Source organism: Ictalurus punctatus, chromosome 13 (assembly GCF_001660625.3).
Source record: "Ictalurus punctatus breed USDA103 chromosome 13, Coco_2.0, whole genome shotgun sequence".
NCBI classification, from domain to species: Eukaryota; Metazoa; Chordata; class Actinopteri; order Siluriformes; family Ictaluridae; genus Ictalurus; species Ictalurus punctatus.
Genome location: NC_030428.2, coordinates 4373602 through 4398770, shown reverse-complemented (window position 1 = coordinate 4398770; position 25169 = coordinate 4373602). Strand labels below are relative to the sequence as shown.

Below are 25169 nucleotides of genomic sequence, written 5' to 3'. Positions count from 1 at the left end.
GGATTACCAGTCCCACCCAAAGACTGCTGTGGTTTTGAGGCTATACCTGGGAATACTTTACAGCTCTTTGGAAATTGTATAAATGATAGGTTTAACCACAACATTGACCATTTGAAAAATGAAATATGCTCATGGGAAGTTAACATGATAATTCAAAGATATACAAACAGATACATAAGGAAAACCTTCGTCAATGTAATGTGCTTCTTGTAAATCGTTTCAATCATATGATGCTGAAATAAGAATAAGATATGGACAATTTGTGACAAATATTATATGACTAATAAAGTGGAAGAGGTTTCTTTAAAATTTGACATGTCTTGTAAAATGTCTGTTAGAAAAATATAAATGGAATTTGTTGTATTGTAATGTTGTAGCTTCTGTAAATATTTAATAAATAAATGTGGTACTTATGTACATTCTCTGTTTTATATTGTTTAACACATCTAGATGTAAATACCAGGAAATAAAAACTGAAATCCTTCTCATGTCAGTCTTTTGATCTCAAGTCCAAATGTCTCCAGGTTCTAGCAACAATAAATGAATTGTCCTTGACTTTCCAATAGTTTCAGAGTGGACTGTTCTGGCACTGAATTAAAAAAATGATTGTACATTATCGAAGAAAATGCATACAGCTAGAATTCAGCTTTAAAATATCTTTTAGCACATGTCAAACAGGACTCTAAAAATGTGTTCATTATCCATTAATTTCATACATCTATGCACGAGCATAGCCGCATACCTTACCGACTTGTTTCCGGTTTGAACCTGAACCTTCTTTAAGAAACTGTGAACAACTTTGTTGTACATCATCATTCGGTGGTGTTTCACACTCGCTGTCTGAGGTCCAGTGCTTTCTGTTTCTCTTTCAGCAGAATTGTTCGGTAGGAATTTCCTCCAAGCTCCGGTGTGAATCTCACACACAGGTAATCACGTGAAGACCGCGTGCTACTGTACTAAATAATATAGTGAAGTAGTACGTAGAACTAGGTGTCATACTACTGTCAAATACTGTTTAGTAAGGTAGTATGCTTTTCCTGACGTTCCCGGGATCTGGCCACGCCCATAGCTTGGTCATCAGCGCTTACGTTGAGAAAGTTACCTGAATGACCTCAAGTTTAGAAATAAATATATTAATATTTTGGACAGTTACCTACATAAATAAATAAGATAACCTGAGCTGATAAATTTAAACATACACAACTCTCATCTCTCTCTCTCTCTCTCTCTCTCTCTCTCACACACACACACACACACACACACACACCCTAGCGATATGTGGTATTGCATAGTTACAGTGGCATTTGGTGTCATGGTTTATGGTCCAGAAAGTGAAATTTCGATACGTGTGACTTTCTTTACATTGTACATTTGACTTGTTGCCTATAAATACTGAGTATTAACACTTCAGAAGATGCAGATAGTAAAGTGTAGAGCACTTCACACTCTTATTAGGAGTAACAGTCTGCTGTACAGGAAAGTAGAGTGTGTATACTGGGAATACAATGTTTCTACGTTTGGTGCACCTTTGTGTTATTGTGACTCTGTGCAGTGTGAGCTCTGGCTTCAGCTGTCGATGGATCAATCCTAAATTCAAGCAGCATCATGGGGAATGTTTAGCACTGCTTAGAGAAATGGTGAGTCTTACTCATCTATCTATCTATCTATTCTTTTGCTATCTACCGTATCAGTGCATTGTGTTTGTGGAAAATGTAACATTGTAATATTCTGTGTTTTTGTTCCTACAGGGAGAGGAAATCAGCGTCAACTCCTCCATCCCAGATAACTGGCGTCACTGGTTCTTTAACCAAAGCCATTCTCAGGTTAATATATTAATGATGCTGTTCACATACACACACTGTTGTTCTGATCCTGTTATCCTGTGTGTACTCTTCCTTCATCTTCATCTCCATCCTTCTTCCACAGCCAGAGAAACAGATCTGGTTCATCGTTCAGACTCTGGACGAGGTCTCTCATTTATTGGAAGATTCAGACTCTGTCTCCTGGAACAAGGACAAGCTGGACACTTTCTTACATATGGTGGATCTGCAGGCTAACGGACTACGCTCATGTGTGAGTGCTCCATTTATCAATGCTTTCTCTAAATGTATCCGCCAGGTGTGGAATGAATATTGTACAGTAAAGTAGAGCTGTGGTTTATAGCCTGATTTTTTCTCAAATTAAAAAGAATGATCCAAGCATAAACGTTCTCTTTCTATAACCCTGGATTTGTTTAAACACAGCTCGAGTACAAAATGAAAAAGAACAAAAGATTGCCCTTATACTTCAAACGACTAAGAGACCTCACCAAGAACGACAAGGTAAACAATTATCTCCACTTCCTTTATTCACACTTACAGTGACAGAGGGAGAAAGATGTTTAATATAAAGGTGTCTTCATGTTAAAATATCGGAATTTATCTTTACAGCAGGAGAAGAACGAGGCCTGGGAGTGGATCAGAAAAGAGCTGCTTCAACTCTTCGTGCTCTTCGACTTTTTCCCTGCTCTCTCTGTGAATCGTGCTGCAAACGACATTCAGTAATCAGTTGAAGTTGTGCAGTGGTCACCAGAAGGTTGTGAGTTCAAACCCAGAACTGCCAGAGAAAAGCTGTTGGCTTTTGTAAAAGACTCTAAACCTACAACTGCTCAGATTTTGCTAGAATTAGATTTTCCTTCACTTGTCAGTGCTTTGGATCAAAATGCAGTTAAACAGTTCAGTTTGTATTAATCTTTCAGTGTTGCTCTATTCAACATCATAGAAAGCTAAATTAGCAATGTATTTCAGTTTCATGACACATTTTCAACTGTTACACAAAGTTTTCTTTTGCTATTTATTTCATTTTAATGATTTTTTTATTTAGAAAGGTCTGTCTGTTAAATGATAAAACGGTGATTATGCTGTACTTTTTTATTTATATCTTTAGCATATTTATTTAAAGTATTTATTTATTTTGTTTATTTATTCATTTATTTGTTTGTTTGCTTGTTTGTTGATTGATTGATGATGTATGTCTTTATTCATGCATTATGCCCCTGGACTGTGAACATATTGAACATGATTTGTATAAGAAATATATGAAATTCATGAACATGTCTATTAAGATATTATAACAGTTTCACTGCTACTGAACGCCTGATAATAAAAATGACCTTTAAATACAAAAATGACTCAGTAATGTGAGTGTTTTTCATTCATTACTAAATACAGAACGTTTTTGTAAAAAAAAAAAATAGCATAGATGAACACTTTCTGCATATTAAAAGAAATGAATTATTTAAAATATTAAAAGAACTGATTCTTGCTGAAAGTATAAAAAAAAGTAAAATCTTTTTACAACAAAAAATTTCAAATTATCTCCATTATCTAAAACTATCATTTGTCACGTATCGTGACGCAACGGCGATAAGGACGGATGCAATCGCAGTTTGAACAGGTTTTATTGAGAGACAGAGGCAGGTTAATCCAAATCGTGATCCAAAAACGTAATCCAAAACATGTGAGAGGTCAGGCGATCAGCAAACAGGCATAAACGGGGCAAGGCAGGAAACTATGTCGTGGTCACGGAAAACAGGTCGATTTACAAAACATTAAACATAAGTTATGACTATGCACTGGGAGCGGAGAAACCAGCATGAACTAAACAGAAGAATCTTAACATGAAACATGACATGGACAAGAACTATGACCGTGACAATGACTAAGACTATGGCTAACAATAGTAAGGAATCAATACTAAGGTTCTAATCTATCTAAACTACTCTAATATTCCGTGCTGTGTGCTGGGAGGTAATTCAGACCCACGTGAAACAATAGTCAATGACAGAACAGGGAGGAGTCATAGAAGCATAACAAATGCACGTGTCGAAATGCCACGATTGGGAAAAGCAGGTGCTCGCACACCTGCTCGTGCACGCACGCTCACATGCGCCACAGCACGCTGCTTAAAGGGGAAATTGTGACATAATTAATAATCCTTTGTGTAATGTAATGAAATTTCTCAATATGTGGCTGATGTCTACCACAAATCTAGTATCTGAAGATATTAGAAAAATATATGAAGACTGTATGTCCGAATGTGACCAAAAAAAAATACTGCTGAAGAATTAAAGAAATGTATTATGTGTTACGAAATGAGACTATAAACGGAAGCAAGCGTAGATCAAAGTCTTTATTCTCAAACTGAAGTCAATAAACATGAAACGCGGTCTAGACTGGAAGAGATATCAAGGTTTAAACATGAAACTAGATTCGAGGCAAGGAACATGAACAGGACTCAAAAACACGAGCGCTTAGCATACTTAACATATTCACCAATACATTAATTCATTCAGTTAATACTGCGCGAAGTGCACAGCAACACGAGGGCTTAAAATAACAAACATAATCACTCTTGAATACAGACAGCTAGGACCAATCATGACACACCCTCCAACATCAACCAATACCTGAACAGGAAGAGAACAAAACCAAAACAAAGGCACATGTCCATAGGAAACAGTCCTCATTACGTAATCTTCTGCATGCGCGCGCTCTGCAGCTGTCCGTGAACGTCGATGCCGCAGCACCATCTGCTGGCGAGATCGTGACTGAACCCCCAACCCCACCCCAAGGAGCAACCCCCTCCAACGGCGGTCCTGGTCCCCTGTGTTACCTGCCCTTTGCTGCATCAGGAAACAGGGCGGCCTCCGCTGGGCAGCAAATAGGCAGAGCACCGCCTCCAGCGTGGCTGGAGCTCGGGGTGACGTCCCCTGCGGGGCTGGAGCTCAGGGCCACGTCCTCTGCGGGGCTGGAGCTCAGGGTTATGTGCTCCGTGGGTCTGAAGCTCAGGGCGACGTCCTCTGTGGGGCTGGACAGCGGGACAGCTTCCTCAGTGGCACAGTACAGCAGGAGATCGTCCTCAGCAGGACAGGACAGTAAGGCAGCTTCCTCGGCAGAACAGGACAGCAGGTCAACTTCCTCGGTGGGACAGGACAGCAGGACAGCCTCTTCAGTGGGACAGGACAGCAGGACAGCCTCCTCAGTGGGACAGGACAGCAGGACAGCCTCCTCAGCGGGACAGGACAGCAGGGCAGCTTCCTCAGCGAGACAGGACAGCAAGGCAGCTTTTTCCACTGGACAGGACAGCAGGGCAGCTTCTTCAGCGGGAGAGGACAGCAGGGCAGCTTCCTCGGCAGGACAGCACAGCAGGACAGCCTCCTCGGCAGCCGAGACCTCCCTGCAGGTCTCCAGCTGGAGCTCTGAGGTCGCCATGTTGACCTCAGGTGGAGGCTCCAAGGTCGCCACGTTGACCTCGGACTGGAACTCCGGGGCTGAGACCTCCTGCTGCTTGCGTAGCGCAGCGTAGTCCTCCAGCAGCGGGGGAGGGGGAAATTACACGGGGGGTGACATGGCGTATGGCCCGGCTTGCGGCAGCAGCGCTCTTTGCTCCAGAAGGTGGTTGATCTGATCTAGGTGTTTATCAGTTTACTGTTTTCAGAGAACAATCGATGCCACTCCTCAAACTCAGCAGCTCCGGCAGCATTCATGTTGGTCTGCTGCTTCCGCGTGGTAGGCGCAGTATTCAGTATGTGAAACTGAAGTCAATAAACATGAAACACGGTCTAGACTGGAGGCGATATCGAGGTTAAAAATGAAACTAGGTTCGTGGCAAGGAACAAGAACAGGACACAAAAACATGACCGCTTAGCACACTTAACAATACATTCATTCATTCATTCATTCATTCATTCAGTTAATACTGTGCGAAGTGCACAGCAACACTAGGGCTTTAAATAATAAACATAATCACTCTTGAATACAGACAGCTGGGACCAATCATGACACACCCTCCAACATCAACCAATATCCGAACAGGAAGAGAACAAATCCAAAACAAAGGCACGTGTAAATAAGAAACAGTCCTCATTACGTGATTTCGTGCATGCGCACGCTCTGCAGCTGTCCGTGCACGTCGACACCGCAGCGCCATCTGCTGGCAAGATCATGACATTATGACTACTAAAGATAAAAACACAGATTCTATAAAATATTTATTGATCATTTATTACCATACTCATTACCATAATTTCAAAAACAAATAAAGTGAAATTATATATAGAAAATTTAAGCCTAATTAGTCTTTCCAATAATGTCACTAAAATATTTGCATCTGTTTTTGACAAGATGTTAAAAAGAGATTTGATGATGTGATTGATAAAGAACAATAAGCAATAAGACACATAAGCAATAACATTAGATTAGTATTAGATATGATTGAGTGTAGTGAGTACATATTAGATGAAAGCTTTATCATCCTTGTGGACTTCTACAAAGCATTTGATAAAATTAGACATTCATTTATGTTTAAAGTTATAGATCGTTTTTGGACTTGGCAGATATTTGATGAAATCAAAACATCTCGTAAAGGGTGTAATTAGTCACTTAAACTAGCACATGGTACTACACCTAGATTTCTGTTGAGATGTGGAATTACACAGAGTTGTACAATAAGTTACATGAAGTTTTAACTTATTACACAAATTATGGCTTAACATCTTAAAATGGGACAATTTCAAGGTACATTGGTGTTGGTTAGGAAGCTTAATTTCTTAAGTATTAGGTCAATTTTCCAATCATACAAGAATATTTTGCCAAAATTGCTGTGTTCTTGTTCAGTTAATTGTTGCTGTGGGACCTCTGGTAGCGACATTAAGTAATCAGTGAGTCATTTGTTATTTAACCGGTGAAATCACACCTCTTCTCCTGGCAGAGAAGTGTATCTCATGCTGAGAGGGGGTATTCAAAGATGTGCTCCTGCAAAATGAGATTATTTCTGTAATATAATACATGTTTATCTAGCAAATTATGTTAAATTGAACGTTTCAACGTTCAGTCATTTGTTTAATGATGTGTTAGTTGATTGTGATTGTATATGACCAACTTTGGGAAGTTTAGACGTAATTTGCTCACCATGTGTGTAGCATGGCTGAGACATCTTTTTGACTCAAATGCGGGCAAAAAACCTTTTGTTCTTTAAGATACATGCATATATGTCGAAATGCCCACTGTGTGTCCAGAGGAAATTATAGCTTATTACAGGATTTACACTGACAGGTTACAGCCTATGATCACAACCTGAAGGACAATATCAACACCTGTAGATATTCTCCATCATACAGGATTTATACCACATGTTTGCAACAATGATTTCCTGGACCAGCAGCAACAATATCAAGACATTTCCCTGCAAAGTGTAACTCACACATATACACATACCTGTTAATGTTTCCTTCCTGTCTGTCTCTCTCCTCCTCAGCTCTGTCTCTCTGGGGCTCTCTGTCTTTCTGTCTCTCTCCTCGTCTCCTATCTCCAGATGTTCCTTTGGTCCTCTTCTTCTCAGCTCTCCAGGGGCTGCCTCTCTCCTCATTTCCCCCATTTTCTCTACTCTCCTCTTCTAGTGATGAAAAGGACGCAAACAGCATAGATCAACTTGACTCATGTTGACAGGGCTCTCTCTGTCTGTCTCTCTCATCCTCTCCTCCTCAGGGGCTCCCTCTGTCTGTCTCTCTCCACATCTCATCCTCAGGAGCTCTATTGCCCTTAGAAAAACATCTTCCTGGCTTTCCTGTTAACACACTCAGTTACAATGTCATCAAAGTCCAAGTTCCTGACCAGCTGAGATTCAATGGCCATCAGTAACAGTGCAATTAGGCGCTGTTGCTTTTGCATCGTTCTGGAGTTCATTTTTAATACTTGCCATCTGTGAAAATGATCTTTCTCCTACACAGTTTGTAACCGGCAATGTCAAAAAAATATGTAGGGCTACAAAAACATATTGGGGAAAGTTGATTGCGGACTATGTTTCAAGAACATCTGCAGCAGTTTTTGACAAGATGTATCCTGCTAGCGCTCTACGAAGCATCTGAACTGGATAATTTCATCTGTGAGGCTCTGATTTAAATCATAATGATATGAATTGCAGAGTGCATCAGCCTGTTTACAAACAGTGGGCAAATCCTCAGATTCCATGTTCAGTAGAATCTCAAACCTGTTACTAATGTTGTGGTATGCATCCACTCAATGGTCTAATCAGATGACTAGCTTGTCAATAATGACACTGAATGTTTCTACCTGGTATTGCTCCTGGCCTTTCAGAGTTACTTCATGCTCTGTAGATTCATCTGAAAATTCTTTTTTGCTTTTTGGCCCACTGTAGTTCATCTTTATGTGACTGGCACACACCGGGCGCGTTCTTTGCAGAGCTTTCATAATGGTCAAATTGGTCTTTAAGTGAAACAACCCATGATCTCAAAGACTCGAACAGACATATTGCAGTCATCAGATCCATGTCAGCCTTTTGTAATGCCTCACTTGTTAGATGATAGTAGAGCCCCTCTAGTGAATATACAGTCCAGCAGGCCCCTACAGATTGTCTGCATTGACTACTGGTCAGTAGAATATTTGAAGAACAAATCTGTTGATGTTCTTGTTGTGTCTGATCATTTCACTAGACTGGCACAGGCTTTCCGATGTAAAAACCAGCAAGCCAGGGAGTTAGCCTGGTTTTGTGGGATAAATACTTTTGTTTCTATGGGTTTCCAGAGAGAATTCATTCCGATCAAGGGGCTAGTTTTGAAAGCTACCTTATCAGTGAACTTCTCAGAGTTTCAGGTGTGAGGAAATCCCATACAACCCCATACAAGCCAGTGGGGAATGGTGCTGTTGAACATTTCAACAGGACACTTGGTGGCATGATTTGTGCTTTGCCTCCTGGTGAGAAACATGGTTGGCTGGGATGGTTACAGACTTTTACTTACATGTATAATTGCATGGTGCATGAGAATATGGGGTTTGCACTCTTTTATCTCCTGTTTGGGATGGTTCCCCGTCTGCCTGTAGACATGATGTTTCGCAGTGTTTTGAGTGATTCAGCATCATCAAATTACTCTAATTATGTGTCCTCCCTGTCAAAGGATTTTTCTGAAGCTATGACCATATCCCAAAAACTCGCTTTTAAGGAGCAACACCGCCATGCCGTGCTGTACAACAGACAGGCAAAAGGATCCAATGTAGAAGTGTCTGGTCGCGTACTTTTGGCAAACCGTGCTGAGACGGGGAAGAAAAAAGTTGCTGATCGTTGGGAATCAGCTGTGTATACAGTGGTTGACAAAATTCCTAGAACAAACACATTCAGAATCCATGATACTGTCACTGGACAGGAAAGAGTAGTTCACCGTAGTTTGTTGCTGTTGGCCAACCTTCTTCCCATGACAGATGCTTGCTGTAACGATTCAACATCTCTGCTTTTTTCAAGTGTTGTCGAAGCTGATAGTCCTTCATCAACCTTTGAAAATAGTCCTTCATCAACCTTTCCTCTTTGCCTAATACTAACTCATGCTTTACACAGGATGGAATTACTGTTGGTGGGTAACTGTTATGATGAGACCGTCAATGCAGGTTCTTATGTTGACACTAGTAAGATGGCTGTTAATGACTCTGCTAGTATTTTCCCCAATCCGGCTGAATCTGTGCCTATAATGGATGAAACCGATGTCTGTGATTGCACAGGGACAACTTGTTCAGATTCCTGTGTCAAAGACTGTACCTATCAAACTCTGGAATGGGTCTCTCAGTTACCTGATGATAGCTCTGATCGAGCTGATCCTGTTCTATCCAGTGAAGTGTCTTATTCTGTCAATGGAGCTGATGAGCCCGATGCAGTGTAAGGAATGACAGGTGGACTTCCTGAACTTGTAGAGCAGTCTCCTGTTACTGTAATACTACCAAACCAGTGAGCAGACTGGTTTAATAACCAGACTGTCCAGACATAACCATGTCCAGACTGTCAGACTGTCCAGACATAACCAAGTCCAGACCATGTCCATGTCCATGTCCAGACAAGATGTGAGCCATGACCCATGTTAAGAGATTTAGCCATGAGCCATGTTAAAATGGTCTCTAGATCAGTTTTTCAAGCTTTCCAGGAATAGAGTGTTAGTAGCTGATAGTAGCTTATTCCTTGTGTTCATTAATGTTCTAATCTTGAATGTACATTTTTTTTCTTTTCTTTACTTTTCTTCACAAATGTTACAAGAAAATGTGTGCATTTGTATTGTATTATTTCTGTGACTGGGTAGTAGGGTGTAAACTGGGCATCCTACAGGCTAGTTGTTGGGTTGTGATGCTGGTGCCAGTCTCTTCCCATTTCATCCTTATGCGGTACTTTGATTGTAGGCAGTTACTTTCTGGGAACCTGTCTTGTGGACTGGTAAATCTTTTCTTTTTGAAACTTATACAATTTTGGTGAAATTCAGCAGGGGTGGGTGTAACAAGGTTATAAATGTTCCTGTACATGTTACTGTGTTTTTGTTTAGATAAATGTTGTTGTGGGACCTCTGGTGACAACTTAGACAACAAATTGTATAAGCTTGTATATATTTAAATCTTTCAGAGAGGTCAGTTTTAATCAGTTTAGGCTACATGGTAGTATTGCGTTGCAAGAAATGTTTGCATCTTAATTAAAAGTCACTCATTCATATGTTTTGATTGCTTTGACTGTTTTATAACTAAATGTGATTATTTATTTATAAATTACATTACAGCAAGCTATTCTCATTGGTCTTTATTTACAGTTCTGAAATGTAGAGTATGCAAATTTGTATGAGTGGGGACAAAAGTGAAAAACACTTCTTGTTTACCAGACTTGACCACAGGATGGCACTCCTTTTACTATAATTTAGTGCACTGAAAAGCTGAGGCACCACTGCAGGGCAGAGTAGTGGAACTGACTACTCATGTCAAATAGCTCCCTTAACATTTCCTGTGTGAAAAAAGTTTGCATATTTAAGACACAGGAAGAAGCTTGCACATACTGCCTTTTCAAAGGCCAGGAAATGTGTGCTACATCACTGCTAAACAATAAAATACCAATATAGCAGTTGTAACAGTAAAAAATATAATATATTTTTTCTGTTTTTCTGTTTTAAGAAACGGAAGTTATAAGAAGGAGTGTTATAGGAAGTTACTGTGCTGTTACCACACTGAAGTTTATTACTATTTTACTGCAGATCTCAAATTCCTCTTATACTACAACATTTTGCAGATGACTACAATATAATTAATTTAATTCCATTTATTAAAAACAACACATTATACCTTATATCTATCTGTAGTTACATTTAAAGCTGTGTAATGTCAGTGAAACAAATTAACACTAAACACAGTTGACCATTCCCTCTCTCTTTTTATCTTGAAGTCCTTTAATAATGCTAAATAAATGTCTCGTCAGTGAAAAACATTTTAGCATGTCTTCCTATACACTTAGCATCTCTTAGCAACTTAACACTTTAGATGTAGAATTGTTTTTACCATCTTATAGTTGTACATTTTGCATCTGTTATGTGTATTTTGGGTTCATATTGCTATAAACATGAACGCATGTTTTGATACTTTTAGCGTGTATGTCCTTTAAGCATATCTATAAGCACGTTTTTAGTTTTGAGTTAACATATTTGACATATTAGTTAATACCATAACGTTTGAGCATGTATGGGAGTGCAAGGTTTTTTAAATGTGTGTAAATGGTTGGCACTGTGGAAAATCACCTAAACATCATGGTCGCATGTTTGGAAATAGATATGAAGTGAAAGAGAACACAGATGATGGCCACATGTCTTTATTCCGGTGGAACAAATTTCATAACTGGTCCTTTCCATCTGTTTTAAAAAATATTTTCATTACTAATATATAGAGCACCATAAAATGAATAGCTTCAACAAACCAAGTTTAAGCTGGTGAATAAAAAAGTAAGTGAATATTGCCATTTAATGAAACAAAAGAATACAAAAGAAACTAAGTACTATGTAAGTGCAAGGCTTGTTATATTGTATATTATATATTACATATTATATTATATAGAGTGGATGTAGGAAAAATTCAGCATGGTACATGATGTAAATAAAAATAAAATACCTTGTGTACTCTGCTTAATTTTTTTATATATTGTATATGTAATGTGTGATGTAGTCCTAATTTTTCAATCCACAATAAAACTTTCTCCAAGACAATCATGTAATTCTGATGGCCTACTACATGATATGTATTCTGCATCATGACTTTATCACTCTTGTTCTGGAGACTCGACTTCCCAGGCTGCGTCTGTGTCTGGCTCTTGAGCAAATGCAGTTAGGTCTTCATAGAGGTCCCCACAGTGCTCGATCTCCAAACCCTGAGAGAGGTTGCAAAAGAGGCAAGACAGAGAGAGGCAAAGACAAAAAAAACCATAAAGAAATATAGGCAAAAAAGTGACAGTGAAAAAGAGAGAGAAACAGAAGGAGAGGCATAAAATTGGAGAAAATTGGAAAAGTTGGAGTAAATCATCAATGGAGTAAAAGAAAAAGAGAAGTGGTGGGCCTGAAGACATAATAACAGTCAATTTCTGTGCATTCTTCTCTATTTCTTAACACTACCTCTTCCTGTAAGACATGCTACAATGGCTGCGGCTCTCTTCTCTGAAGAATTAACCAACCAAAAACTCAATGCTGTTAAGCTGCTTCATAAATTCAGAACAAAGAGCTGGTGATTATTTAAAGGTAATTGGTAATTATAAAGGTAATTATATTTTCCACCCTTCTAACTGTATGTTAGTGTGAATAATTATATAAAAACAGCACCTCATATGTATGATCACGCTCAGGCTCTTCATATACGGCTTCCTCTTTTTGCTCCTGATAATGAGAGAGAGAGAGAGAGAGAGAGAGAGAGAGAGAGAGCACATGTTAATCTACATTCAGGTTAGAAGGCTACGTCGTAGTGCTGCATGTTAGTTCGTGACTAATTGTTACACAATTATCAACTGCAAATCATGCTACAAAGTACAATGTAGTGCCAACATCCATAATTAATCATCAAAATAAAAGTTAGGGTTTATGCTACATAAAAATGCAGAGACAGGACGTCTCTCTTTGTAGTAAATGAACAAATTCCTATTTGAAGTTCTTGAACAGTGAGGTTGAACAGTTTACATGTACATTACATTTACAGCATTTGGCAGACGTTAACCAGAGCGTTGCCCTTAACCAGAGCAACTTACATTTCTCTCTTTTATTTTTATTTTTTTTATAGATCTGAGCAGTTGAGGGTTAAGGGCCTTGGTCAAGGGCCCAGCAGTGGCAGCTTGGTCGTGCTGGGATTTTGAACTAATGACCTTCCGATCAGTAGTCCAACATCATAACCACTGGGCTAACAGTTTTGTTTCATAGTCACTTTACGCATTGTCATTCAGAAATTTATTTTGTGAATAAGCTCACTCTACACTCAAATGCGTTTTCCTTATTATATTTACACTCACTCTCTACTTTATTAGGAACACCTGTACAACTACACATTCATGCAGTTATCTAATCAGCCAATTGTGTGGGAACAGCACAATGCATAAAAGTCATGCAGATACAGGTCAAGAGTTTCAGTTAATTTTAAAGTCCTCAACTGTGCAGTTTAGGTGAGTTTGTGCCCATGATAGCCTCAGATTCTTGTTCTTGGAGGACAGGAGCGGAACCTGATGTGGTATTCTGCTTTTGCAACCCACCCGCCTCAAGGTTTGATGTGTTGTGCATTCTGAGATGCTTTTCTGCTCACCACAGTTGAAAAGAGTGATCATATGAGTTACTATAGACACCCTGTCAGCTCTAAACAGTTTAGTTATTCTCCTCTGATCTCTCTCCAACAAAGTGTATCGGCCCACAGAACCTCAGCTCACAGGATGATTTTTGTTTCTCACACCATTTTGTGTAAACTCTAGAGACTGTTGTGTGTGAAAATCCCAGGCAATCATCAGTTTCTGAAATACTCAAACCAGCCCAATATACCAACAACATATTCCCCCATTCTGATGTTTGATGTGAATATTAACTGAATCTCTTCACCAGTTTCTGCATGATTTTTTTGCATTGCACTTCTGCCATATGATTGGCTGGTTAGATAATTATATGAATGATCAGTTGTACAGTTGTTCCTAATAAAAAAGTGGATGGTGAGTGTATATATATTTTTAGTTAATTTTAGTGAGGTCAAAGTGCAAAAAATTAGTGGTACAATTATAGTTTTAGAAACAACATATTAAAATAAGGTTATTAGTATAACCCTTCCTTGTAGCAAGAACTATTGTCAGAACTGCTGTTATTAAAAAAACAACAACAACAACAACAAAAACAATCAACACTTTCTGACCAGTTAAATTTGAGAGTCATGAAAGTATATTAGATTCCACATTGTTAATGGTCATAAATGATGATTTAAAATAGATTCTAAAATACTTTTGGATGAGAGATTACTTAAAGAATCACCACACTACTCAAAGATTAGGTACTTGTAAGCATGTGGAAAATGCAATTTAAAAAGCTGAAAAGGTACCTTGTGTTTTATTGTACAATACTTTGTTTTCAGTATATACGCTATGTATTTGATACTCATGTCTCTTTTACTCTTACAATAGACATACAAAACATGCACCAAACAAAACATGTTTCTGAGCTGAGTTAAAGAATTTTATAAAGCTAAAGAATAATTAGTTTCAGCCAATGTTCATCAATTAAAATAACATTATTTATTTATCCTGCCCCATGTAGATAAATGTTTGCCTTGGCAGAAATGCTAGGGATAATATACACAAGAAAATCTTTATCTGTGTGTGTGTGTGTGTGTGTGTGTGTGTGTGTGTGTGTGTGTGTGTGTGTGTGTGTGTGTGTGTGTGTGTGTGTGTGTGTGCGCGTGTGTGTGTGTGCGCGTGTGTATGTGTGTGTGTGTGTTGTTGGGAAAGGCCCTTACCAGTCTGTAATACCAGACCAAAGGAATGATTACACACAACATAAGGAGAAAACCCTGGAATAAAATGATCATGTCTTTCATGTTGTTCCTCCCTTCAACCACTTTTGGTTTGCTCAGTCCTGATGGAGACAAGGGTAAAATAGTGCAAAAAATTGTCTTAGAAAATTATATATTACAGAAAAAAACTGCCAAAACAATTGAAATAGCTGACGCAGACCTATATGCAGCTTATGCATTTGGTCTAGAGACCTACTGAATAGCTTTATCATGAGAGTGTGCACTTACTGAATACTTGCAGCTCTGTTCCACGTCCCCAAGTCTGGTTCATCTTGCAGTAGTAAATGCCGCTGTCTTGGACCTCTACATTCTTAATGGTTAAGTGACCCTTCATGTTACCTGAACGCTGCACTGATCTGCCATTTTTGACTGTATGCATTTGACCATTGGACACTTTCTCCTCGTCATATTTATCAATCTTGTACCATGTCACCTTTGCCTCACCAAGGGTGAGATCAGAAGCAGAACATGTAAATCCCACCAATTTTCCCACGTTTACACCGTAAAACCTGGGATTCTGCTGAACTTGAAAATCAGCCGTGACTGGACATAAGACAGAAAGAGGAAAAAGGACATGTTGTATGATCAGTGATATGAGCTCTAAGGCCCCAATAACTGCACTGAAACTCACTTCATATGGAATTACTTTAAACATGGAATTACACACAGAATTACAAAGATCAATAACAATATTACTGAAATAGTGCAAGATACGCAGACATGTTTTGAAGCATTTGTGACTTCCTCTTTTATGCACAGATGGAGAGGAAGTAGAAGACTGAAAACAACACATACACTGTATGCAAAACACTTTCTACAGCTCTTTATTATTTAGTAAAGATAAATATTGCATAAACCAAAAGGCATACAAAATGACATAACACCTAAAACTGATTTACTTGCACAGTGTAGCACAAATTGCCCCAAACTGCTCTGATTACTTTTTATGCATTACAATTGAAAAATGCTCTTTAAAAAAATGCACATTTTAAAATGTCTTTTCTTTTTTATAAACAGTTAGCTGAAGACTTACCTGAGAGGTTTACCAGCGACAGTAGAAAACAACCTAAAAAAATGTAGTTCATGATCTCATTGAGTCGGACTTTCATCCAAGAAACTCTGACATCCACAGCAGTGTGTATGAGATGCCTTACATACAGAAGAGAGTATGTTTATGTGTGTTGTGTGTGTGTGTGTTGTGTGTGTGTGTGTGTGTGTGTGTGTGTGTGTGTGTGTGTGTGTGTGTGTGTGTGTGTGTGTGTGTGAGAGAGAGAGAGCGAGAGAAAGCGTGAGAGAGGAATATAAATGTATGAATCTTCTTGTACCGTAAAGGGTGGTTATCACTAAGCAGTAATAGTAAGATGCAGTCTGTGGGCTTTATGCAAATTAAACCATTCAGGCATTAGATCTGAGTCATAATCTGGAAAAAAATAACATTAACAGTGGTCAAGAGACATTATACAAGATAGACCCGACCTATAACTCCTTTTCAAAGTTTCTTTAGTACAGACATTAGTTACATAAGGACCTATTATTGAATATATTCTGAATGCTTAAATTCTTTCTTTAAGTGCTTAAATTCTTTACAGTTCAGAAAACAGTGTTACATGTTTATGTGTGACATTCAAATTATGCAGCAGTTCTCTCAAGGTCAGTTATTATATTCTCTCTGACATCTACACTGTATAAAAGTAATGCATCATATTGCTTAACAAATACAGTTAGGTTAACTTGTAATTTTTACAAGATGTGAGTCAGTTAAACATAGTTATGCCACATATTTGTTGAGAAAACCAATTAAACATTAAGCATGAAGAGTGCATGAAGACATATTCTGAGTAAGGGGAGGGATAGGTGTTTAGAAAACCTAATTATTAAAGATTAATTATTTAATTAAGCTAAGCATATCCATAGTGTTAGTCTTATTTGAACAAAATTGAAGCTGCTTCCTGTGAGATTATGGGTAGGAAATTGTATTTCATCACAGACTTCTTGGTTTAGGTGAAGCAATATTTTTGTTGTTTATAATATTTTAATAATATCCAACATTTTAATAACTTAGACTCACCAAACACTTAATTAGGAACACTATACTAATACCACCATAGAACATTTCAGCAAACTGAATGAAAGTATTCTTTTAAATAATGGTGTGTTTTTTTGTTGTTTTTTTTTTGCTTTTTTTTTTTGTAGGTTTTGAATTTTGGTGACACACATGTGCAGTGGATGTGCCAACATGCATGAAAAGAAAACCAAAATCGATTGGTTCAGAGTTTTCTCACAGCTTAGAATTTTTTATTGTTTGCGTTTCGGTTAATTAGTGCTCATTTCTCATTAACAGGTTTCTTCACATATGGATTTGGTGCTGTAGCAAAAATATCTTTATGATGAAGCTTCAGTCTTGATGTATTTTACATCATCGTCTTAACCAAATGGTGTTTTGTTTAGTCTGTAACATCATAGGAAGAGAAATAGAGTATGTTAAAGGGTTAGCTTAGTGGTCTGCATAAAATACATTAATATCATTAATGCGATGTTAAAATCCACTTGGAGCAAGTAAAATGAAGAAAATGAGGACCATTTTGGCTAAGAGTGTAGTGCAGAAAGTATTTCTGTAGCTAAAATGCTGAAGTATGACTAATTTTATGGAATTCTAGGTTACAGAATTATGTATGTATCAATTATATATTTATTGATAATCTGAAACTAAATTCCAGTAGATGACTAAAGATTTTACGGTTCTCAATACAGGGTCTGAAGATGTAAAAGATAAAAATGGACAATTGGACTTTAATACGCTAAAATGAAAAGTAAAGTATTTAAAACTGCTCTGATGTAAATTGTAGTGCAGGCACAGGATTCATGACTTAGGAGTTAATACTGTTCTGTAGATGACAGGAAGAGCCCGTTATCATCTATCTGCCAGTTGTGAGAACATCTGAATGCTGCACTGTGTTCTCACATTAATTATCAGATGGTTTATTTAGTTTATCAGCAGAAAAGAACTGTTTCCACTGCTTGCTTGGATGTACCAAAATAGATACAATGTGTGTAGGTAGATGTGAGGTGGCAGTATCTAGAGGCTTGTTAAGAATGTCAGCGTTTGGCTAACTGGAAGTGATACACTATCATTAACTTGCATAATCATATGTAAATTATAAACAGGCACATAATGGAAGGCCACAAAGTCACACATATCCATGGAAAAGCAACCAAGTTTTATAATGTAACATTAAAGTAACCCAACAATAATGTTACTATAAACCCACGATTTATCTGCCAGGGTTATAAATAGAAGCAGCAATAGTCAAATTCATAAACCACTATATTTACCGCTTTTTATATATATTTTTTTTCTGCAGGATGTCACAAAAGTGCCAATACATAGGAAAAACTAACACTTTTTAGCAAAATGTCTTCCAAAAGACTTTCAAAGGAAAAATGGCAAGCACATCACACACGACACTGTTGTCAAACTTATTGCTTATTACATGCCCTGTTTTAGCGTTCATGTACCATTAGGATCACTGTTCCTTTAAGAGGTTCTTTCATAGTGAACTGTGAATAGTTGGACAGTCTTTCTGGTTGCATGTGTTTCATATGTAAAAGTGAAAAAAAATAACCCGTACCTTTGTAATACTCTCTCGTTTCCCATATTGTACTATTGAATGGTTCATGAGTTTTCATGAGTTTTAATACTAGCTGCTGCTGAACGTTGACCTTTTATACTGCCTGTATGAAAGGAACTTAAGAAATTTCCAGCTCAAATCACACACACACACACACACACACACACACACACACACACACACACACACACACACACACACACACACACACACACACACACACACAGGTCTGCTGTATCTGATATACATCAATATTCAGGACCTGATTTTTTAAAACAAATTTTTATAATTATATATACACTATATAGTATATCTATAGTTTAGTAATTAACATACTAAACAAAATGTCACTGAAAAACTATTAACATGGTGTCCATATTTTATTACTCAGTGTACTTACAGTGGGGGAAATAAGTATTGAATGCATCAACATTTTTTTCAGTAAATATATTTCCAATGAGGTTATTCAAATGAAATTTCCACTAGACATCAGTATTAAGTCAAGAAATCAGGAAATATAAAGAATTCACAACATTAAAGTCCTTAAATAAAGTTATGTCTAATAAAGTGGAATGACACGGGAAAAAAAGTATTGAACACGCTAAGAAAAAGCAGTTCTCCAAGGCAAGGTAAGGTAAGGAACCAGCTGAAATCCATAAGTAATTATACCCCCTATCTGTGCAAATTAATATCAGCTGGGTTAGTAAATCGATGGTCTATAAAAAGGCTTTTCGTTACCAAGGTGTCACACAAGAAACATCTCATGATGGGTAAAAGCAAAGAGCTCTAAAGCTTCATAAACTTAATTTGCAAAACATATTGATGGAATCAGATACAGACGTATTTCAAAACTTCTGAATCCTCCAGTAAGCACCATTAGGGTCATTATCCGCAAGTGGAAGCAACATCACTCCATCATCAACTGGCCACACACAGGAGCTTCTCGCAAGGTTTCTGACCAAGGAGTCAGAAGAATAGTCAGAAGAATAGCCCAAGAGCCAAGGACCACTCAGAAAGCGCTCCAGAAACACTTGGAGGCAGCAGGTGCCATCGTCACAGAGAAAACAATAGGCAATACACTACACTACTCATGCTCACCCCGCAAGACTCCATTACTAAAGAAAAGGCATGTCGAAGCTTGTTTAAAGTTTGCTTATTTACACAAGCCTATGAAATACTGGGAGAGTATAGTCTGGTCAGACGAGAGCAAAATGAAACTTTTTGGTTGTCATACTACACACCATGTTTGCAGAAGAAATGCACATCACCCTTAAAACACTATACTAACAGTGAAGTTTGGAGGTGGAAGCCTCATGGTGTGGGGCTGTTTTTCATCACATGGTACTGGCAGACTTCATATAATTGAAGGAACGATGAATGGACCCATTTACCGGGAGATTCTTGAGAAGAATCTGCTGCCATCCACCAGGATGATGAAACTCTCAATTGGTTTCAGAAAAAAAAATCAAGGTGTTAGGATGGCCCATTAATCCAATTAAACAAGATTTAAAGACAATATGTTTAGAAGAACAGGCCAAAATCACACTTGAATGAATACTGCGGTCGATTAATTTCTTCATACAGGAAGCATCTTGAAGCTGTTCTTACACACAAATGCTTCTCCACTAAGTATTAAATAAATTTCAGTTAGCCTGTTCAATACTGTGTCATACCACTTTATTACACATAACTTTATTTATGGACTTTAATGTTTGGATTTCTTTCTATGTGCCGATTTCTTGAGTTAATTCCAATATCTGTTGAGAATTTCATATGAATAGCCTCATTGTAAATAGATTCAGTGAGAAAAATGTTGATGCATTCAATTCTTATTTCCCCCACTGTATTGTGTCCACTGTGCTCAACATTGAATGTTAAATATCCAGCTAATGGTTAAATGGAAGTACAAGTTAAGTGACATGGGATATTGCAATATGCAAAAATCAGGGTAATTAAGATATTAACATGCACTGAACAGAGCTCAAAGTCCAATGTTATTAGCACTTTTTACCTAAGGTGCTGCCATTGCTGCAAGTGAAAATAGAAGGTGTAAAACAGCTAGAGCTATTAGAGGAGGAGTATATAGCACCCAAAGGAGGGCTTAAAAAGATAAAAAAAGTGGTTAAATAAGGTTTCTGAGAATCCTCTCTTGCTAAAATGCCATTTCATAGGATAGTGTATTATTTCTTATAAAAGTATACTATGAGAAGAGAGACATGTAGTTTTTAAGTTAAGCCACATGTATGTGAAAGGATACGGACAGATCGACCATATTACCATTTATTTCAGTCAAAATTGTGTTTAATGTACATTTTATTTAAAATTATTTTAATTATATAAAGGAAGGAAAAGGGTAAAATAGTATCTAACATTCTGTATGCATAATGTATATACAGGCAATACAAGCCAAAAGCACTGAAATTTCTCTTCGTGCAATACGTAAACAATTCTGAACACAGTTTTATGAGTCATGAGCTCCTAAAATAATCTGCAACAGATAAATCAAAAGTGCTTCATGTATTAATTTGCACATTTTCAGGAGTAAGACATTGGTAATTAGGTTAAGACGTATGGTTCAGCTTCCAGAAATGTCCTTCAGTTGATGCATTACATAATAAAAACAAATTATTTTCATCACAAATACAAACTACTTGACACTGTCAATAAATTAAAATATTTTGCTATGAATAGTGATTAATTTTACTAGCTGACTACCTTTTATGATTTCTAACACATAAACGGCAAGCCATGTATTCAATTCAATGCATACGGTATAAATTAAATATCAAGTTTCTACATTTAGACCAAAATAGCAATACAAACTGTAAACATTGTAAAATAACATGACAGTCACAATCAGTTAATATTAACTACTCATTGTTGCTCTGAACAAAGTAAAAAAAACATAGCTTGACATGCTATATACTGTAGGTTTTTGATCTAAAATGATTGAACTAAACCTAATCCTAACATCTATAATGATGTTTTTTTTTTTTTTTTTTTACATTTTCCTGAAAGACACTCAGCTTGAGAAGAAAAGTCCAAATTTAGTGTAATAAGCATGTCCCACAATGTATTTACAAAAACACTAAATTAATTAATGACAAAAAAGATGAGTTGTTTTTAAATAAATTTGGTCACAAAGTACACAAAGTACAACTTCATTAAGCATACATAAAAAGTATGGCTCTGTGTTATGAAAGACTATGAGAACTATCACACTGATTTTATTCTACTAATTGTACTAATATAATGTTAATGTTAAATGTTAAACCTGTTATAAATTGAAACATCTAAAGGCTCTATTCTTTAACCTGGCACAAGTGTAACTAGTGCTAGGTTACACTTGCAAGTGTAACCCCCCCCCCCCCCCCCCCCCCCACACCCCATATCAATACACTTTTACTTGGTTGCTATTTAAGTGATGACAAATTTACTTTTAAAAAATACATTTAATGAGCCTGCAGGTACATGGGTGAAGAAATGCAACAGAGGATGGGACACTTGAAATCTACTGATGCAATGAAATTTTAGCACAGACTGAATGCCAGAATGGTTCAGCCACAGTCCTTACAGATTTCTTACAACCTAGTTTTGTGAATGTACTATGAATGTCATGTCTTTAATAAGAAAAGTTCACCCAACTGCTTGCTAATTATATCTGACCGAATAATTTGATCCAGCTAGCTGATGCGTAATTATGCACAGAAATATTGCCAACATAGAGAAGAGGAATTAGCCAAAATAAGCATGAGTGCACACGTGTGAGCAAAGGCCCACAAAGAGAGCATGGGAAGACAAAAAATGCATTTAATTGTATGTCGTTACAACAACATAATTGTGCTGACACTAATAAGAAGAGCTTATTTAAATGGATATCACAGCCACACCTCTTGATAATGTATTAATTTTAACCGCACCCTTCTGCACCAGGTTGCCGCTTGCACCCATGGTCATAAAATAGCTCTGCCACACTCTTGGAATCTCAATCTTATTTTTGCTTTTGTGTCATGATCACAAGAATAGTGGTAACAGTGATATAATGGTATAGTCAACTTATATTCTTAAAAATATTTCACCACCTATATAACAGCCCTAATCAGTTTTAAATGACCTGGTTGATTGAGTGCATTCAGAGATTCTTAATAAACACTACAGGTAGTATGTACTGTACTGGTTATGTATGCCTTATGCAGTTGCACATAGTGCCCAATGTGACAGTATACCTCCCATGTAACTGATCAGAGCCTGTTCTACTCTTTCTATCTCCATGCTGTAAACTGGCAGGCCATGAACTGGGGGTCTAAAAATAGTGCAAAGGAAATTGAGGCCCCAAGTCAAATCAGGGACGAGTTACAGCAGCTCTAGGGTGAAGGGTGAGGAAATACATTTTAGTGAGAAATCCTCTAAGAACTTTTGTGTTAATACCAAGAAGTGGACAGCTTCAAATGGTGAACATGACTGCACAAACATACAGTAGATTTTGGGGAAACAGAAATCAATAGTCTGACTACTCTAACCTTTTCTACAGGATTAGTGTTTAATTTTTGAGCATGGAACAGGTTGATCAACAAAACAAATCAGCTCCAGAACAGATAGCGGAAAAAAAAAATCTATTGTGATTAAAGAAAAAAAATAAAAATCACTACTGGACGCCAATAAACATCACCTCAATAACTCTATAAGAGTGATGTATGTTTTAGAGCATCAGTATGGTTTCTTTTTGTGCAGCTGATGCTCCGTTTCAACACATCATTCTCTGCATAAAAAAGACAAAAAATGCTGCACATTGTCTCCCCACTATATTACTGATTCTTTTGCTGCTGCCGGCTCTGAACTCGAAGAGTTCCTCATAGTTGTGGGTGCAGAACGGAGAACTACATCCTTTGTGACTTCTACTGGCACTATTCTCTGTCGGCCTTGGGAACGTTGGTAGGTTAATGGCACTGTGAGACCAGATGAAGTGGGTTTGACTGGCATAGGCTTAGACTTAAGCTCCAGAGCCATAGCCAGCTCTGCATTGCTGCCATAGAGAGCATTCATCTTGCGTGCTATCAAACCCTCTGTTTCTGGGGGTTTCTCATCCTCCTGCCACCTCACTTTTCTTTTCTTGGAGCGATGCATGAAGGATGCATGGCGGATAGAGCGTTTGAGGAGATGTTTGCGGTATGAATGTTGGATCAGAATGGCTGCCCGCTCCTCCTCCTTTCTCCTCAGAGTGGTGATGATGGGCTCAAAGAATTCAGGACTTGGGTTGTTCATCTTGAACTTTGCTTCCATACTCTCCCTCATGGCTGCCATCTCAATAGTGTCTCCCAGCACATGTTGGGTGACAGCCAGCATAATATCTAGACAGTGGATTTTGTCTCCTATTACGACCGGCAGATCCATATTGACCAGTGTGATTCTGTTAGGTTTGTGAATACGCAAGGGTTCTTGCAGCGCATCAACAAAGTCAAACACCTGGTCATAGTCCAAAAATTGCGTGCCTTCTGTGTCAAACCTCTCCCAAGTCTCATTAAACATCTCAAAGTCCTCTTCACATAGCAGCTCACTGCTCTCCTCCTGGGCAACATTGAAGTTCTCCAGGATGATAGCAATATACATGTTCACCACCACTAAGAAACACATGATAATGTAACTGCAGAAGAACATTATGCCCATGCCTGGGTTGCCACAGTTGCCCTTCACATCTGTTCCAGGGTTTTCAATGTCAGGGTCACAGTCAGGAGGACCGCTGTTTAGCATTGGGATCAGTAGCCCATCCCAACCAGCTGAAGTCGTGATCTCAAATAAGCAGAGGATGCTATTCCCAAAGGTCTCAAAGTTAAAAATGTCATCAACGCCAGCCTCCTTTTTCACATAGGCGAAGTTAGACATGCCAAAAATGGAAAAGATGAACATGATAAGGAAGAGAAGCAAGCCGATGTTGAACAGGGCAGGAAGTGACATCATCAGAGCAAATAAAAGTGTCCTGATGCCCTTTGCTCCTTTGATAAGCCGCAGCACACGGCCTATTCTAGCCAGGCGGATGACGCGGAACAGGGTGGGGGACACAAAGTACTTCTCGATTATGTCTGACAGCATAAGTCCTTTGGGAAAACAGACAAAAACAATATATAAGAATCCATCCAAACAATAGCAGCAAAGGAGTAGCACTGTGTATTTTTGGGGCTGCAGGACAATATCTTAATAGTTGATCAATGTTGAATTCAATTATTCAGCCAATTTAAGCCAACAACATACTTTTACTAATACACCACAGTCAATAAAAACTGATGCGCTCAGAACCTACCAGCTATAGAAAGGATGACAACGATGAAATCAAACACATTCCATCCCACAGTGAAAAAGTATTGTCTCAGTGCAAACATTTTGAGGATGCACTCCCCAGTGAAGACAACAATGAAGATTAAGTTGATCTGATAGAGAACATATTCTTTCTCTGCACTTTGGTCATCTGTCTCAATCATCATGGTAACCATGTTGAGGCAAATGAGCACCATGATGAAAATGTCAAAGAACTGCTGAGAGATGAAGTCAAACACTATGCCCTGGATCATATTCTGGAAGGTGATGAACATAATGGATGACCATTAGGAAAGAACAGAAAACATCCTAGTTATACTTAAATGAGTAGTGTCTAAAAATAGTCAAGTCTTAAAATGTAAATGAAACA

At 37.9% G+C, this 25169-nt stretch overlaps 3 protein-coding genes across 4 annotated transcripts in view; 1 reads left to right on the top strand and 2 right to left on the bottom strand.

The window, feature by feature from the left end:
- Positions 1–1358: 1358 nt before the first annotated feature.
- On the top strand, positions 1359–2820 carry LOC108262318 (interferon a3-like). The gene is made up of 5 exons (XM_053685138.1): positions 1359–1637; positions 1749–1823; positions 1927–2073; positions 2244–2321; positions 2430–2820. The coding sequence occupies exons 1-5, from the start codon at positions 1506–1508 to the stop codon at positions 2541–2543; spliced, it is 546 nt and encodes a 181-aa protein (XP_053541113.1). The 5' UTR covers positions 1359–1505; the 3' UTR covers positions 2544–2820.
- Positions 2821–11843: 9023 nt separating this feature from the next.
- Positions 11844–15970, bottom strand: cd79b (CD79b molecule, immunoglobulin-associated beta). The gene is made up of 5 exons (NM_001200237.1): positions 15895–15970; positions 15090–15404; positions 14805–14923; positions 12653–12706; positions 11844–12207 (listed from the first exon to the last, which is right to left on the bottom strand). Exons 1-5 carry the CDS (start codon positions 15968–15970, stop codon positions 12100–12102), a joined length of 672 nt encoding a protein of 223 aa, NP_001187166.1. The 3' UTR covers positions 11844–12099.
- Positions 15971–21878: 5908 nt separating this feature from the next.
- Positions 21879–25169, bottom strand: part of scn4aa (sodium channel, voltage-gated, type IV, alpha, a) — a 39336-nt gene continuing 36045 nt past the window's right edge. For both annotated transcript variants that reach the window (XM_017484408.3, XM_047159637.2), the window contains exons 25-26: positions 24786–25056; positions 21879–24582 (exon numbers count right to left, since the gene is read on the bottom strand). In XM_017484408.3, the coding sequence (XP_017339897.1) occupies positions 23291–24582; positions 24786–25056 (1563 nt within the window). In that variant the 3' untranslated portion in view covers positions 21879–23290. The remainder of the gene's footprint in view (positions 24583–24785; positions 25057–25169) is intronic.

Excerpts from the sequence above, each read along its gene's own strand:
- LOC108262318 (XM_053685138.1), top strand. The coding sequence starts at position 1,506 with ATGTTTCTACGTTTGGTGCACCTTTGTGTTATTGTGACTCTGTGCAGT. Across the intron at positions 2,074-2,243 it reads CTAACGGACTACGCTCATGT|CTCGAGTACAAAATGAAAAA; the intron begins GTGAGTGCTCCA and ends GTTTAAACACAG. Across the intron at positions 2,322-2,429 it reads ACCTCACCAAGAACGACAAG|CAGGAGAAGAACGAGGCCTG; the intron begins GTAAACAATTAT and ends TTATCTTTACAG.
- cd79b (NM_001200237.1), bottom strand. The coding sequence starts at position 15,970 with ATGAAAGTCCGACTCAATGAGATCATGAACTACATTTTTTTAGGTTGT. Across the intron at positions 12,707-14,804 it reads TGGTCTGGTATTACAGACTG|GAGCAAAAAGAGGAAGCCGT; the intron begins GTAAGGGCCTTT and ends TCTCATTATCAG. Across the intron at positions 12,208-12,652 it reads AGCGTGATCATACATATGAG|GGTTTGGAGATCGAGCACTG; the intron begins GTGCTGTTTTTA and ends AACCTCTCTCAG.